The sequence below is a fragment of the Choloepus didactylus genome, chromosome 17 (assembly GCF_015220235.1).
Source record: "Choloepus didactylus isolate mChoDid1 chromosome 17, mChoDid1.pri, whole genome shotgun sequence".
In the NCBI taxonomy this organism is placed as follows: Eukaryota; Metazoa; Chordata; class Mammalia; order Pilosa; family Megalonychidae; genus Choloepus; species Choloepus didactylus.
Window position 1 is genome coordinate 30829465 of NC_051323.1, and position 17591 is coordinate 30847055.

Genomic DNA, 17591 nt, shown 5'->3' on the forward strand with positions numbered 1-17591 from the left:
TATATATAATAATGTTTTCCTTCTTTACATTGTTCACTTTTATAGTTAAACCTTATCAAAATGAAAATATGCTTTTTTTTTATTTTTGCCTCTTAAAGACACACAGTGCATATATGCTGTTTTACAAACGCATGGAACCAGAGGAAGAAAATGGCAGAGACTACAAATTTGATGTTTCATCAGAGTTACTAGAGGTACAAATTAATTTGACTTCAGCACCACTTTAAAAGTATGCAAAGTGTTTTTCCAAGGAATAGTGTTATAAGATCAGTCTATTACAAAGTTAAGATCTGTATTCCAGAGTAGGCCTTAAGACTATTTACAAATATTCTTGATGATAATGAAATAATACAGGGGAAGGAAAGTGAATGAGATTAAAGAGAATGGAAAGTCATTATCAGAAAAACTGAAGTAAAATAAGAAAGGTGAAAATGTTGATGGAATCAAGGCTAGTATACAAGTAACATCAGTGTTTACTGATAATATTCTTCTTGGATTGGGTGATGGGTTTACAAGTTTTTGTTCTGTTATGCTTCATGACATAGACACATGTATAAATGTACAGTCTATTTGAAATTGATTTAAAATATGTATTTTATATATTTATAAAAAGCTAGCTGTCTCATTTATGATAATGAGGCTTTCTTTGTTCTATTGTATTAAGGGGTGTAATGTCACTTTGTCCTAAGATTTTAAGAAATTATTCGTAACTGGATTATTGTTTCAATGTTATAAATTCAGTCAATGGGAAGCATAAAAAGCAAATGTTCTCCAGAGATGGAAACCTGAAAGAAATGTATTCTTCCATATAGACAGTTTAGCTTTACTCTGATTTTTTTTCTTTTTGTACTATTGGGCTTAAAACTCAGTGGGCTTTGTTCCCCAAGCACTTTTTCAAGTAGGATCATGCCTGTACATGTGTTCCCTGATGAAAAGCCAAGAATCATGTTTTCTTTCAACCCTTTGAATTGGGTTTATCTGTACAATTAGATGTTACTGATTATAGATAGCTTCATTACATTTAAATGTTTAGCTTACCTATTCATGCAAAGATTTATTTCAACCACCATAACAGCAATTCACAACAGCCTTTAATCACCCCTGTATATAAGGCTTCATGCCCCATAATATTCAGACAAACCTAGATCTCTTGCTCCTTATGAGGACCCAACAGTTTAATGTCAGCTAGGCCACTTGTACAATGAAGAAATTTTAAATAAAACCTTACAATGATGCAAACTTTGGGCTCTGTACTGCTTTACATTCTTGAAAATTGTTTAAGACCTTAAAGAGCTTTTTTTTCTTTTCTTAAAAATTGTTATTGTGATAACATAGATAGAACACAAAACTTCCCATCTTAACCACTTTCATTGTACAATTTGGCAATATTAAATGTATTTACAATACTGTGTTACCGTCAGTCATCGCCATCCATTATCAAAATCGAAGAGCTTTTTTTAATGTGTTACATTTATCAGTATTTGTATTAGAAATTAAAACAAATTTTAAAATATTCATTTCAAAGAAACAGTAAACCTATTGCATGCTAACAATAAATGTTTTAGGAAAAATAAATATTTTTCGAAAAAATTCAGTGAGAAAAATGGCCCTGTTCTACAGCTTTGCAAATCTCTACCATCTGGTTTAATTGACAACAGCTGGGTTTTCATAACACCTTCTGCATTTGGTCTGTTGTGGCATCATTCATCATATAGCTTCTGGAAAACTCCATTGTACACTCATGAAAGAATGAGAGTACAAAAGACAGATAACACCTTAGTATTACTAAGAAAATAGTTTTGACCTTGAAGTCTCCCTAAAAAGTCACAAGGAACCCTAGAGGCCATTGAACCATGCTTTGAGAGTCACTAATTTACACTGTGACAAACTTAATCCCAGATCTTTTGCTTTACTGAAGCAAAAAAAAAAAAACTGTATCAGAGTATCCATTTTTTCCTGTAATTGTGTATTAGTTTATTAATTTAAAATGTTTATTTGCAAATACATTTTACTAAAAATATAAGATAAAAAAATTTTTTAAATATAGGGTAAGTCAACATTACAGATTTTAGGAGAAACTGGAATCTGTTCCCTTACACATGCACAGTTAAAGCATAACTGTTAGCAGACTTTTCCCAAAAGGTAACACAAAAAATTGTAGAACCGTAAAATAGAATAAATAAGTAATTTTTTGTTACTTTAATTTAAATTAAAAAATTAATTTAATTAAAAAACTAATTTGCAAAGAGTGTCATGAATAAAACAGAGTTCTCAGAAAGTATAATTGGTAGGGATTTAGGAGGAAGGTGATTAGGAAATTCTTCATTGAGGAGATTAACCTTAAACTGAGATTTGAAACTTAGGGAGGAGTTAATCATGTGAGGGGTTTCCAAAGAAACCATAATGCACAAATCTTCTAAGGAAGGATAGGGTTTGTTGGCATCATTTAGGAGCAGGATGATGACCTGTATAGCTGTGATTTAAGTGGAACTAAAAGTTACTAAGGTTGGACAGGTATATAGAAAATAGCTTGGCAAATTCTGGTCAACAGGGCACGATAAGTTCACACTTAGACACACCTAGTAGGCTCTAAACACATTGTATTAGTAGATAAAATGTAAAAAGAGACAATCACAAAACATTATGAACATCTAGGTAAAACGGAAATGGAGCAGAACTGAAAGCATCAAGTGTGATGGAAACCACAGAAGTCTACCAGGCTTTAGGTCTAGAGGCGGATAGAGGTGGCCAAGAGTTCAGCTTTTGTGGGCTAAAGGGACGAAACTTATTGCATAGGGTCTAGAGCCAGGTTCGTGAACGGAAGCAAGAAGTTTGAATTGTACTGTTTTGCCCTGGAACAGCTCTGAATGGAATGGACAGAATGTTGTCAAACTCTGCTTTAGGGCTACAGCTTTATTAAAAGCTGTGTGCCCAGAAAGGCTAGAGTACCAACAACTCAAGCAGGCCATTTAGTGACTAAGTCTCTAATTTACCAAATATCATTGTGGAGCAGTTACCCTAATACACAATTTATAATTATAAACAAGTAAAGGTAATCTTTAGTGTTTTATGCTAAGAAAGACAGCCAGTAATTTCAATAATCAGAACATAAATTGATTCCAGATGAAAATAATTTTATGGAACAATCTAACAAAAACTTACATCATGCTTAGGGTTTTCAGAGAGAAAAAGGAACACAAAAACTAAAGTCAACAGGATGATTTTGCAGGCATAATGTCAGAGTCATTTTTCATGAGTTTTATAGAGGAAACAAAGAAATAACCTCTCATTTAGGCCTGCCAGCTTGAATTAATTTTTTTTCAATTTTGCCATTTTCTGAGCATAAACTTTTCTTTTATAACCACTTATCAAAACACAGCATGACTTATAGTTTTATTTATTTATGTATTTGCTCTTCTTCAGACAGAGATGGAATTTCAGAGTTTTTACTTTCAAAATCTTTATAAATACATTTTAAAAACCCACTATTGCTTTAGCTAGCCAGGTTAAGTTTCAGTGACAACAGAGTTTATCTAGTAACTCCATGTACCTAGTAGCGAATCAACATGAATTTTAAGTGCATAGTTTTTGTTTGTCTTTTTTTTGTTTTGTATTTTTTTTAAGAGCAAGTCTTTTTTTCTAATTAAAAAAATTGGTAAAATGTAATGAAATAAACTAGTTTCTGATGTCTAATGTTAACAATTTTTTGTACAGTGGATTTGGCATGATAACATGCAGTTTCTTCAAGACAAGAACATTTTTGAACATACGTATTTTGGGTAAGTTTGGTATATTTAGTAAGGGATTTTTTGCTACATATTTTTAAAAAAATTTTATTCTGCAAGAATTCTAAGTTACTTTTTTTAAAATTCTAGGTTTATGTGGCAGTTGTGTAGTTGTATTCCCAGTACATTACCAGATCCTAAAGCTGTATCCCTGATGACGGCAAAGGTAATATATAACATCCATAATTTTGTCAACATTGACTACTTAAAAATTTTTTTTTGCTTAAATTTATCTTTTCTTACAGTTAAGCACTTCTTTTGTCCTAGAGACATTTATTCATTCAAAAGAAAAGGTATGTGTTTTATTTTGTGGATTTTTGCATCATACCATTTATCAGATATATTTTGATTTTTATCTTTAGATTGGAAGTACATAAGCCTTGGTTGACTTCTTTTTCTTTTTTAGCCCACAATGCTTCAGTGGATTGAATTGTTGACCAAACAATTTAATAATAGTCAAGCTGCTTGTGAGGTAAGATGAATAATTCAACAAATAATTTGTAGCTTAAGATTTACTTTTTTGTTTGGATTTTCTTTTATTCTTAACTGATTTGTCATAGCAAGATTATTTTATCTGTTGTAAATCATAGGAAGACCAATGTAAGTTTTTCCTAAAATTACTTGATAGCTGGGAAAGTTATAGTTTATGTATCAAATCTATTTATAGTTTAGATAATTGATTATCAAGTTATTTTAAAATCCCTGAGTTATTTTTTCCTACTCTGTTGGAAAAGTAAAGACAATTTAAAAGACCATTCCAGACATTTCTTAACTGCTTTTGAATATTGTCAGAAATATTGTAAAGCACATACCCCAATAGATCATTTTATGTACATTTTTATCTCCTCCCACTTTTAAGAGATGTGTCACTAAGGATAATCAGTTCATAGGTAATCATGATTTAACCATATTGCCATTTTAATATCATCATTTTTTTATTAGCTCCCCAAGTAGTGGAAACCTCTCTAGGAATGCAAAATTTATAATTTCCAGAGGTGGAAAAAAGCCGCATAGTATGCAATAAATGAAAGTAGTTGAAGATTTTTTTTCTTATTTGGAAGGATGTATTAGTTAGGGTTCTCTAGCGAAATAGAATCAACAAGAGATATCTATAAATATAAGATTTATAAAAGTGTCTCACGGAACCGTGGGTATGCACGAGTCCAAATTCCCTAGGGCGGGCAGCAGACGGGCAGCTCCAATGAAGATGTTCGATAAACTCCTCAGGCAATGAACTGGCAACTTTGAGGAATGTGTTCGATGAACTCCTCAGGAAACAAACTGGCAAATTTGAAGAACTCCTCACAAAACGCTTCGCTGGTCAACCGAAGAAGAAGTGAAGTTCCTCTATCTGCCTCGCTTAAAAGTCTTCAAATTGATTGGATTAAATCTAGCTGGCTGCATTCTCTCATTGTGGAAGATGCCCTTTATTGACATCATTAGTCACAGCTGTAGCCAGTTGACTGAAGATTTAATAAACTAGCCTGTTGGTTTATTAACTAGCCACAAATGTCCTCGCAGCAATGGTTAGGCCACTGCTTGCTTGACCAGACCCCTAGGTACCATCATCTGGCCAAGTTGACACATGAACCTAACCATCACAAAGGGTATCTAATTATACCTTGAAGAACGGAATATCTGATCATCATTAATTTCAAACAGAAAAGCGTAACATTTAAAAACTTTATTATTATGAACATTTTGAAGCACAACAAAAGGTGGAGGGTATAACAAACTCATGTACCCATATCACTTAGCTCCAACAAATCTGTCATTCTTGTTTTATCTATTCCTATCCCCCATGCTTTTTTTACCTGAAATATTTTAAAACAAACTCAAATACCATTATATCATTCATCCAAAATATGTTTTTCTAACAGATGAGAACTTTAAAGAAAAATGCAACCATGATTCTGCTCACTCTCAATAAAATTAGAAGTGATAATTAATGTCATTTAATACCTAATCTGTGTTCTTTTTCCAATTGTGTCAAAATGTTTTTTTTTTTCAGTTGATTTGTTTGAATTAGTTTAAACAAGGTCTCCATTTTGCATTTCTCTCTTGCAAATCTCCTTTCATCTGTTATAGTTACTTTAATTGTTTTTCTCCATGCCATTGAGTGTCATTTTTTCCACAGGATTTTCCATGTGCTGGCTTTGGCTAATGGCATCCTTGTGGGAGTAACATATTTCTCTATCCCCCCCTAGATCTTTTTTAAAGCTGGTTGTTAGATGCAGGTTAAGTCCCAGTTTGTTTTTACACAAAGAATGATTCATACTTAAATCATATATTATTATTAGAAACAAAAGATTCCACAGTGTAACACTTAATGAGGACTAACAGGAAAACGGTATTCAGTTTTACTACAATAAGAACAGCAGGTTGTGCACTGTGATATAAATAGCATCCATACACCAGATTATGATTCTAGACATTTTAAATTTGGACTCTCTAACAATTGAAGAAGCAATCTTGGTAAGAACTTAAAATATTTGAAACATCAACTAGAAGGAAAAACCTTGTATGATTTTTATCCCCTTTACCAAGTATTGGTTGACTGTTAAAGTCAGACTCTACTTTCTTACAGTGGTTTTTAGATCGCATGGCTGATGATGACTGGTGGCCAATGCAGATATTAATAAAGTGCCCTAATCAAATTGTGAGACAGGTAAGGAGAAATGTATTTGGAAAAATTTATTTGAAAAAGAAGTGGCTTCTATGTTAATTTTTCTAAATTTGCCTGTATGTCTTAACTCAGTATTGAAAATAGTTGGAAAAGATACACCTGCTATCATATAGATTGTGCTATTGTTTTCACCAGCCTTTTAGCAAATCAACTATCACTCCAATCATAAAATCAAACATACTTCCTGATTATATGAAGATGTGATATAACATAGTCTCTCAGTTCCTACTCTGGCTGCTTTACTCATACACACTGAATTTTTTTCCAGACCCTTAGATATTATAACCAAGCTGTAGAAGACTAAGCTGTAACTCATTTCTGTGACAGGATCTCAACTGTCACATTAATCAATTTGTTGACTTTAAATTATTGGAAAGATTAGACAAGAAGAATTTAATTATTTATATTCATTTATGACAGAAAACCGAAAACTTAATCTTAATTATGCCATTTTTTCAGTTGTTATTTTACCATGAAATTCACCCTTATTAGGTATAAAATATATTGGGTTTTAGTGTATTCATGGAGCTGTGCAACTATCACCAGTATCTAATTTTAGAGCATTTTCATCAACCCAAAGAGAAACCCTACGCCTGTTAGCAGTCATTCCCCATTTTTCTACTCTACTCCCCAGCCCCTGGCAACCACTAGTCAACTTTCTATCTGTGGATTTTCCTATTCTGGACAGTTCATTTAAATGGAATCATACAGTATGTGGTCTTTTATGACCAGCTTCTTTTCTTTAACATAATGTTTTCAAGGTTTATCAGTTGAAGCATATACCAGTACTTCATTTCTTCTTATTGCTGTATACTTTTTATTATAAGCTGAATATGGATATACTACATTTTGTTCATCTTTTCTTCAGTTGATGAACATTTGGGATATTTCCACTTTTTAGCTATTATAAATAATGCTGTTGTGAACATTTGTGTGCCAGTTGTTATGTGGATGAATGTTTTCCTTTCTTTGGGGTATATACCTAAGAGCAGACTCACTGGATCATAGGGTAACTATATGTTTAACATTTTGAGAAACTGCCAACTTTTCTGTAGTGGCTGTACCATTTTATATTCCATCAGTACTGTATGAGGGTTCCAGTTTCTCCACAGTCTTATCAGCACTTGTTATTGTCTTTTTGATTGTGGCCATCCTACTGAGTATGAAGTAGTATCTCACTGTGGTTTTGGTTTGCATTTCCCTAATGGCTAACAGTGTTGAACATTTTTTCATGTGCTTATTGTTCATTTAAATATCTTCTTTGGAGAATTCTCTGACCATTTTAATCCATGTTTCTTTTGGATAAATATATTTCCTTCTCTGAGGCATTGACCCTCTGATGAACAGCTGTCCTACCCCACTCCACTCTTCTAATGGAGATGGAAGATAAATCTTTTCTTGTAACTCCTACTTAATGGGGTTTTGTGAAGTTTTGTTTTGGTAATCTGTTACAGAAACTGTAGTTTGTTGTTATTTCCCCTTTTATAAAATTGAATATTGTTTTCAAGTTCCGTTTGCCTCATGGCATCAGGCTGTAGATGAAGCTCCAGGAAAGTCCTAGAATTTAAAGGTAATCTGTGAGGAAAATATAAATTGTTGGCAGAGAATTTTAATCATGTTAATTTTTCACTGTCTTTATTACTTTATGTCAGTTGGTTCTTAGATTGTTATATTTTTCCCTTTACAGATGTTTCAGCGTTTGTGCATCCATGTGATTCAGAGACTTAGACCTGTACATGCTCATCTCTATCTACAGCCAGGAATTGAAGATGGGTAAGGAGAACATTTTAAACATTTTATTTTTAAGCTTTTTGATGATATGCCTACAAAGTATTTTTAAATATCCACACTGAAATATATATAAGTTCTTCTGTATAAAGATAATCTGTAATAACAGAAGTTAGGAAGGAAAGCCTGTTTTATTTTATTTTAGTTTTCATTAAGTCCATCTTCAAAAGCCTCTACACGTAACTTCATGTCTAAGTCTTTTTGTTTGGATTGATTTAGCCAGTCACAGTAATTGAAATCCAACATATTAAATAATTTATTGCAATTGGTTTTCATTATTACAAATATAAAAGAGATAAATTCATGTTTAAAAAAATATTTTTCCTACCATTCAGTATCTGTCTCAGAGATGATACATTCTCTAAGATTATGTTAAATTGTGTTTTAAGGTCAGATGATATGGATGCCTCAGTAGAAGACATTGGCGGCCGTTCATGTGTCACTCGATTTGTGAGAACTTTGTTATTAATTATGGAACATGGTGTAAAACCTCACAGTAAACATCTTACAGAATATTTTGCCTTTCTTTATGAATTTGCCAAAATGGGTGAAGAAGAGGTGAGGCTATATCTTGTTCATTTCTTGTATTATATATTAATATTCAATATTTAGAGTGCAACTATTTGTTATTTTATATTTTTAAACCAATGTTTTTATTTTTAGAGCCAGTTTTTGCTTTCATTGCAAGCCATATCTACAATGGTCCATTTTTACATGGGAACCAAAGGACCTGAAAATGTAAGTACAGACCTGCCTCACGTAAGGGATTTAAAGGCCATATTTTCAGTACTTTGTCATTAGATATTAGTATCCTTTTAAGGTCACTTTCAGCACTGAGATTAATGTTAGGGGTCTAAGATCAATGTCATTTTAATGGTGATAGCAAGAAAAGAAACAGTCAAGTAAAATTTCTTTGGACCTTGGAACAAAGCAGATAAACTTAGGTAAAATGGTACCTACTTTGGAATCCTAGCAACAGCACGCTGTTTTGCTGAACATTTTTGGTGATCATATTTTTTAAGCCCTTTGCTATTAAGTTTGTGAGAATCTGCCAAAAAACTTACATAGCTGGTCCAGTCATAATATTAGAGTGTTGCATGATTTTTGCCTTGTCTGCAATAACCAGCATTGGATTGCATGATCTATTTGCACTATCTTACTTAATCCTTAATATAACCCTAAAAAGTGCAAAGTGAGCACTGTGAGTTGAGCTTTGATCCTTGATCTGTCAGACTAGAGTTAAACTCTTAACCCACTATGTTCTAGTGATTCTCCAAATATGGACTGGCATTATCTCATTCCAGTATACATGGCTACCAGTTTAGACTGCTTTCCTTTTGCTTTGTTAAATTTTAAAATATTTTCAGTCTTTTGAGTTTCAAAGCTCACATGAATATCTCTTTGAAATGCCTATTATTTGGATTCTCTAGAAACTGCAAATAAGGATTCTTTTTCTCATATACTGGCATTTTTATTAAATAGGAAATATTATTTTACTATACACAATTTTTTTATGCTAATTTATCTTCTGAGGAACTTGATTATTTAAAAACAAAAGAATTTATTAAAGGATTTATCACTTCTAGCAAGGTTAAATAGTCACAATATTGAGAATCATTGTTCTTTATTGTCCTACTCAAACCCATCGTCTAAAATTGTCCTGAATGTGGTTTAGACTGTGTTTTAAGATAGGCTTAGGCCTTTCAGTGGTTGTTTTTCATGATATATGCACCTATCACCATCTACATGGATAGATATATGAAAAAAATTAGGTTATTTACTCTTAAGATGCTAAAACCAATACCATGTTGAAATTGAATTTTGTTCCACTCTAGCCACAAGTTGAAGTGTTGTCAGAGGAAGAAGGGGAAGAAGAGGAGGAGGAAGAGGATATCCTCTCTCTGGCAGAAGAAAAATACAGGCCAGCTGCCCTTGAAAAGATGATAGCTTTAGTTGCTCTTTTGGTTGAACAGTCTCGCTCAGAAAGGTGAAATGTCTCAACATTCACAATGCTTAAAGCATGTTTGATTTTGTTCCTGTTACATAATTGTTCTACCACTATTAATTCAGTAGCTTTTATTATGTAATTCCTTTTCAATAATAACACCACTTTCATCACCTTGTGGCATAAACATTTCAATCCTTTGTACCAAACTCTACTTTGCCTCTGATTCATTTTAGAAGTTGAAGAAATATATGGTAAAATATCTAGCAAAATTATATGTGCATTTATCCTTTAACCCGGCTATCCCACGTCTAGGAATCTATCTCAAAAATACACTGGTAAAAATACAGAAAATTGAAAGTGTGAATCTATTCATTGAAGCAGTATTTTTAATAGCAAAAGACTACACAAACAGCCCAATTGCCAACAAAAAGGAACTGGTTGAACAAACAGGACATCTGCTCAATAGAGTACTCTGCAGCTGGAAAAAAGGAAGTATGGAATATATCTGTACTGCAATGGAGAGATTGTTAGGATATATTACTAAGTGGAAAAAGCAAGGTGGAGAGAGTGTATATAGTCTGCTCCTGTTTAAGAAAGGCCAGGCTACAAATGTGTGTGTGTGTGTGTGTGTGTGTAGTTGTGTTTTTTGTTTGTTTGTTTCTAAACGGAAGACTAATAAATCAAAAACTTAAAAAAGAAAAAATGTTTCCTATGGGTGGGGGAGGAGGAAAATAGGATGAAGGAGGCTTGACTTCTTTGAATATTATATATTGTTTTGTTTTGTAAGTTTAACTTTGGACTTGTGTTTTATATAATTATAAGTTATAAATGAATGAATAAAAAGCAGTCCCTAAAAATCAAAAGCACAATGAAATAAATGAACCTAATTATATATTGAACTGTTGGCACTGCCATCAGAGGCATTATTTGAAATGACTTTAAAATACATTAAGTGTAAATTCCTAGTGGTACACACAAAGGACAAAAAGGACTTTTATCCTAAGCAGTTTTAGTAATTATATTGTTAGTAATATAATTGAAATAATTATTCCAAAAGTATTATGTGTATATTATAGAATAAGCAAATAAGTAATTCGTTATTTCATTAGAAACCAAGGTTTTGGCAAAAAAGATATACACATATAAAATTCTAGGCTTTTTACGTAACTTGTTTAAAAGTAAATTTGAATTGGAGTTATCAGTATAAGTTCATGATATGTTCTGTCTTAATCAAACAAAAAACATATTTCCTATTTTTTTTTAGTGGGAGGGAGGTAGCTTTGAAACCCTGTCCAACCCCAAATCAATCAGTAAGTGCCCTTGGCCTCTTAATTATGGTCCCTGGACATCATTTCCAACTAAAGGAATCTCTGTTCCCTGGAGAAATGGCCAATTTCAGGTCTGCGACAGGAAACAAATAAGGGAAACCTGGAATGTGTCCTTCTGGAAAGCAAGGAGGTTATCAAAGCCTACTGAGGTCATGCTAAAAGGACTCAGGAGGCATCTCAAGGAGGAGGTTTTACTGGTCATAGAGTGGAAAACTTGAGCATCAGTAATAGTAATAATAACTGCAACACAGTTATTCAAACACAGTGACTGAAACAAATAAGGGATGTTTAAATCCATGAGTTCCTAATGATAACTAAAAACAAAATTTTAAAAAATGTGTTTATTGGCATCCTTTGCAGGATACTGGGGAACCAAATCAATATTTTGAAAACTGATAAAGGAATGATATCAAGCATTAATACTAACTATAAGAATTATATCACGTGGCAACTAATGATGAATGAGGGGAAGTTATTCACAGAGATATTTGAACTTATATATGAGAAAGGATTGCTGGAATCAGAATATCACTGTATTGTAACCCCAAATGAAATACTGGATCTAGGCAATGATCATCAATGACTGATATCATTACAAAAGAGAAACCACCCTTCATTGTGTGCCTCCTGATGAAAGTACACACCACCATCTATAAATTATTCTTGATTAAAAAGCCAAACTTAGATCTGATCAAGTCTGTAGATCCAACTACCAATTTACAGGAAATACAGGTACACAGGAACATGTTAAAACAATACCATGAAGATACAGTCAGCAAAATATAAAATGTGGGAAACTATACAGGACAATAAACTACTATCTTCAACAGATAAATTGCAAAATAAAAACAAGTAGAGGACTGATAGATTACAAACAGATTTAAGACACATAACCAATGGCAATATATGGACCTAATTTGGATCCTGATTCAAGCAAATTAACTACACAAAATTTTTAAGAAACTAGGAGGAATTTGTACAGTGATTGGATAGTGCATGGTAAGAAATTTTTGGTTTATTTTAGGTTTCATAATGGTACTGGGGTTATGTTTTTGAAAAGTATCTATTAGAGATACATACTGAGATATTTAGGGATGAAATGATAACATCCAGAGCTTGCTTCAGAAGTGGGTAGAGGGAGTACAAATGAAACAAGATTGACCATTTGTTGGTAAATTCGTAGCTGAATGATGAGATACTGCAGCTGTTCTCTGTCTTTTTATATGTCTGAAATTTTGTGTGTTTCTGAAATAATAAAAAGTTATAAAGCAAAAATTTTTAAGGTGGGAGGTATGAAACCCTATCTAGTATTTCTGAGAAGTCTATTGGCTTTGATGATTCTCATGTCACAAAAAGTTCTCCAAGTAAAATTAGACCCATCCTAATATTACCACAGTATACTAAAATAGAGTCAATTAAGTGAAAATAAAGTAATTTTGGAGTTCTGTATTTCAATCCTAGAGTCTTGAAAATTGTGTAAAAGATGTTTAGTGGCAAGTCTAGCTAAGCAGGAGGTTCAAAACTCTTAATGATGGTGGATGGTACAGTTGAGTCGGCAATTTGTTACATGGCATGAAGCAAACAGCTATAAAGTAGTACAGAGGGAAGAAAGACTTATTTCAACCAATGTTTTCTTTCAGACATTTGACATTATCACAGACTGACATGGCAGCATTAACGGGAGGAAAGGTAATACCTTTTCTATATTAAGCAATTTGATCTTTACAAAAATAATAACAATTCTTACATAAACAACCTTTGCTTTTAACAGGGATTTCCTTTCTTGTTTCAACATATTCGTGATGGCATCAATATAAGACAAACTTGCAATCTGATTTTCAGTCTCTGTCGATACAATAATCGACTTGCAGAACATGTAAGTGCTGAGAAACAGTGTTACCCTTATTTGGTAATTTTAAAATGTAAATTCTAAAAAAATCTTTTTTTTTTTTAGATTGTCTCTATGCTTTTCACATCAATAGCAAAGTTGACTCCTGAGGTAAGTAGACATTTGTTAATTTAAATGTATACCTTGAATAAAAATGAATAAACTGAATTAACTTTTCATGGCTTCTCACTAATATGATTTTCCCAATTAAATGTAAATTTACATAAAAGTTGAATATATCAGAGAGTGACCTAGATGCTATAAACTTTAAAGCAGTTTGGTTTGAGCATTTATCATGATTGTGCCCAAGAGAAAAAGTGGACTAACCAAAGCTCGGCATACGTGAAAATACGTGGCAAATAAAATGTAATGTCCAAGAGTAGTTTTTTTTTTAATGGAAATATTATAGCTAATTTAAAATGTCAAATATTGGTTTGAATTACTCCTCAGAGAACAAAGGTCACTACAGGAAACGTTTAACCTAAGTGTTTCAGTGGAACATTGTTGTTCCATTAACAAAAGCCCCCCCCCAAATAGATACCCTTGACCTCCAGATAAAGGTATGTTTTCTGTCACATATGGCTGCTACACAGTTTACTCTGTATCCCCCTACCTGATCCTGCACATTATGATAGTTTAGGTTCATACACAGCTGAGCTCTGTTAAAACCAGAGATTTAAATATGGTGTGTCGAAGAGTGTACATGTTTGTTTTCCCATGAAAGAGATGGATCTATTTGATGTAAATACACAATCATGTATGTGACTTACAGGCAGCCAATCCTTTCTTTAAATTGTTGACTATGCTAATGGAGTTTGCTGGTGGGCCTCCAGGAATGCCTCCCTTTGCATCTTACATTCTGCAGAGGATATGGGAGGTAAGTCTTGCAGCAGATGTTTTCAATATTTATTTTTGTGAGGATATTATTTTTAAAATATAGTCACTACCATGTTAAGTACCAGACTCTTCTTACTTGGGTACCCGAAAATGATTTCAGTAAGTCAGAAGTCCAGGGAAAAAAGAGCTTTTGCTCAAAAGGTTGGTGGGGAAAAAAGAGTTTTTGGCTAGTCTCCCAAATGTTTTAAAGACTTTCTCATGGAGTTATAAATAACCTTGAACCAAGCTGAGGTTTAGAAGCCCTGGAAATAACAAATAGATCTGGTATTCTCAGCAGTTGACAGAAATGGTTAAGATGCACTTACTACTACTCTTCTTCCAGAGTTACTCCTGAGGTCAGAAAATTTCTGCTTACTGAGTGTTGGAAGCGGCCACCCTCTGAACTGCAGACTTTTTCTGTAAAAGACCAGATATAAATATTTTAGACTTTGTGGGCCATATGGTATCTGTTCAACTAATGAACTCTGCCATTTTATCACAAAAGTAGCCATAGACATATGTAATACCCATGTTCTAGATTCCCGATTCCCCTTTCCCATGAAAAATTTAAACAGCAGTGCAATGGGTCACTTTTCAGTCTCACTTATAAATATTAGGTTGGACATGGAATAAAAAGAGTAAAGATGAGAAACTTTAAGAAATAAAAGTACTTTTAAATAAGTTTATAAACTTAAGATGTAGGAGTCAAGCTTCTCATATTTGTCCTATGTTAGAGTCATTGATTATTTTAAACTTATTTTGTAAACTAATTTAATGACACTCTCCTGAACATTTTCTGTTGATAAAAGTAAGTAGCTTTGAAAATGGGGGAAAAAACATGGGTGAAACCCTTTTAATCTCTAGTTCTCAAAAATCTTATTTTGTCTTGAAGTGTTTAATGGCATATACCAAAATTAAATAAAAAAGTAACTGCTCCTTGAGTTGGCCTTATATTCTGTTCTTCTTATTTTATTTGTAGGTCATTGAATACAATCCTTCTCAGTGTCTGGATTGGTTGGCAGTACAGACACCCCGAAATAAACTGGCACACAGCTGGGTCCTACAGAATATGGAAAACTGGGTTGAGCGGTTTCTTTTGGCTCACAATTATCCTAGAGTCAGGACTTGTAAGTCAAAAATTCAGAATTTAACAAACCATTTGTTGTTGTTTTTAAGGTGACCACAACTGCCCAATATTAAATAGCACAAAGGCCCCTGGAGATATTTTTCTTTAAGGCCAGAGTATATGGAAACATGTGGCAGTGTTTTACAAATATCCACAGTGTTTTTGTTTTTTTAAAAATAGGTTATTATTATTTTTTTTAACCTAAAATAACTACTTTACTTCCAACATGGTCCTACTCTTAGGATAGGTTATTTCTTGGGTGATACCACCACCACTACCATATTCTTGCTTGATAGAGTGGCAAGGTATGATGAGCATTAGTGAAAAGAGTGAAAAGTCAGGAAATCCTGTCTTAAATGTAACTTATGAGGAGGCCAAGAATAGTAGTAATAAAGACATATAACAAATTAGGAAAAAATATTCACTGAAATTATGGTAGGTAAATGATGAACACCTTTGTTATATACAAGCTGGTAAAGAATAAAACAAAGATCTTGGAAGATACCTTGACAAATCCCACAAATAGCTATTTCACAGAAAAGAAAATTGCTTGTAAATAAACATGGAATGAATGTCTTCACTCTTGATAGCAACCAAAGAAATAAAAATCAAGGAAGTTAATTTTTAAAATTTCTTTAATGAGTGAATTTACTCATTAAAAAATGTATTTCTTAACTTTGCTGAGGAGATATAGAAACACTGACACTCCAGTAGTAGTAAGCACATCAGTTCCCAGATCATGACTTCTATACACCATTCTCCAATCAAAGGAATCACAGCTCCTTGGAGAAATGACTGATTCTTGTGTTGGGGCAGGAAATACACAAGATGAACCTCTTATAGTACCTGAAAGTAACGGAGTACTCAAAAACAAAAGCGAACAAAAACAAAAACTGGGGGGGAGGTGTCAAAGAGATACAGGGCCAACCTTAAAGAATTCCCAGTGGCCAAGGCTAGAAAAATTTGAGCAATAAAATAAAGCATCATTGGATTATAACCCAAAGTATAAAATATCCATGAGTCCCTACTGATACAAATAAATAATTGAATAGATAAATGTGGGAGAAGAGACAAATCTCACAGAATTCCAAATTTTTTTTTAATTTTAAATTCAGTTTTACTGAGATACATTCATATACCATACAATTATCCATGGTATACAATCAACTGCTCACAGCACCACCACACAGCTGTGTATTCATCACCCCAATCTATTTTTGAACATTTTCCTTATACCAGAAAGAATTAGAATAAGAATAAAAAATAAAAATAAACAAGAACACCCAAATCGTCCCCCCCATCCCACCCTATTTTTTCATTTAGTTTTTGTCCCCATTTCTCTACTCATCCATCCATACACTGGATAAAGGGAGTGCGATTCACAAGGTTTTCACAATCACACTGTCACTCCTTGTAATCTACATTGTTACACAATCGTCTTCAAGAGTCAAGGCTACTGGGTTGGAGTTTGGTAGTTTTAGGTATTTACTTTTAGCTTCTCCAATACACTAAAACCTAAGAAGTGTTATCTGTATAGTGCGTAAGAATGTCCACCAGAGTGCCAAATATTTTTTATAGATACCTACCCCTCCACTCCCATCCAAGAAGGTGGAGTTTAACTCACCAACCCTTGGGTGAACTTAATGACTTGCTTCCAAAGCCAAGGAGGGAGGGAGAGTAGTAACTTTACAGTGGAAAAACTGATAAAACATTTCCTCAGCCAGGTGATTAAGGAGATGAACTTCATCATTAAGTCGTGTTGATAGCATATATCCTTGATATGATGTGATGAGAAGGTCAGTTTCCCACTGTAGTCTTCCTCCCCCAAAAATCATGGAAAAAAAAAAAAAAACAGACAAGCCCACATTCAGGGGCATTCTACAAAATACCTGGCTAGTACTCTTCAAAACTGTCACAATCATTAAAAACACAAGTCTGAAAAATTGTCACAGCCAAGAGGAACCCAAGGAGATATGATGGCCAAATATGGTGTCTTAGATGGGATCCTGGAACAAAAAAAGCACAACAGGGCAAAATTAGTGAAATCTAAGTATAGTTTAGTTAATAGTAATGTGGCAATGTTGCTTTCTTGGGCTTTTCAAATGTACTATAATAATATAGTATAGCAATATAAAATACATCAATAGAAACTGAGTGAGGGGTATA

General features: G+C 33.2%; 1 protein-coding gene and 1 long non-coding RNA gene across 6 annotated transcripts in view; one reads left to right on the forward strand and one right to left on the reverse strand.

Moving 5' to 3' along the window:
• The window catches only part of USP34 (ubiquitin specific peptidase 34), a 371878-nt gene that overhangs the window by 329142 nt on the left and 25145 nt on the right, over positions 1-17591 (forward strand). For all 5 annotated transcript variants that reach the window (XM_037806728.1, XM_037806730.1, XM_037806731.1 and 2 more), the window contains exons 53-67: positions 99-194; positions 3715-3779; positions 3876-3951; positions 4031-4078; positions 4192-4257; positions 6373-6453; positions 8159-8244; positions 8649-8817; positions 8923-8997; positions 10095-10246; positions 13176-13224; positions 13307-13411; positions 13490-13534; positions 14196-14300; positions 15279-15426. In XM_037806728.1, coding sequence (XP_037662656.1) covers positions 99-194; positions 3715-3779; positions 3876-3951; positions 4031-4078; positions 4192-4257; positions 6373-6453; positions 8159-8244; positions 8649-8817; positions 8923-8997; positions 10095-10246; positions 13176-13224; positions 13307-13411; positions 13490-13534; positions 14196-14300; positions 15279-15426 — 1366 coding nt within the window. The remainder of the gene's footprint in view (positions 1-98; positions 195-3714; positions 3780-3875; positions 3952-4030; positions 4079-4191; positions 4258-6372; positions 6454-8158; positions 8245-8648; positions 8818-8922; positions 8998-10094; positions 10247-13175; positions 13225-13306; positions 13412-13489; positions 13535-14195; positions 14301-15278; positions 15427-17591) is intronic.
• On the reverse strand, positions 7511-17147 carry LOC119512197. Its single transcript, XR_005212320.1, has 3 exons — positions 17050-17147; positions 14626-14716; positions 7511-8028 (listed from the first exon to the last, which is right to left on the reverse strand). It is a non-coding gene; the product is annotated as an uncharacterized LOC119512197 (long non-coding RNA).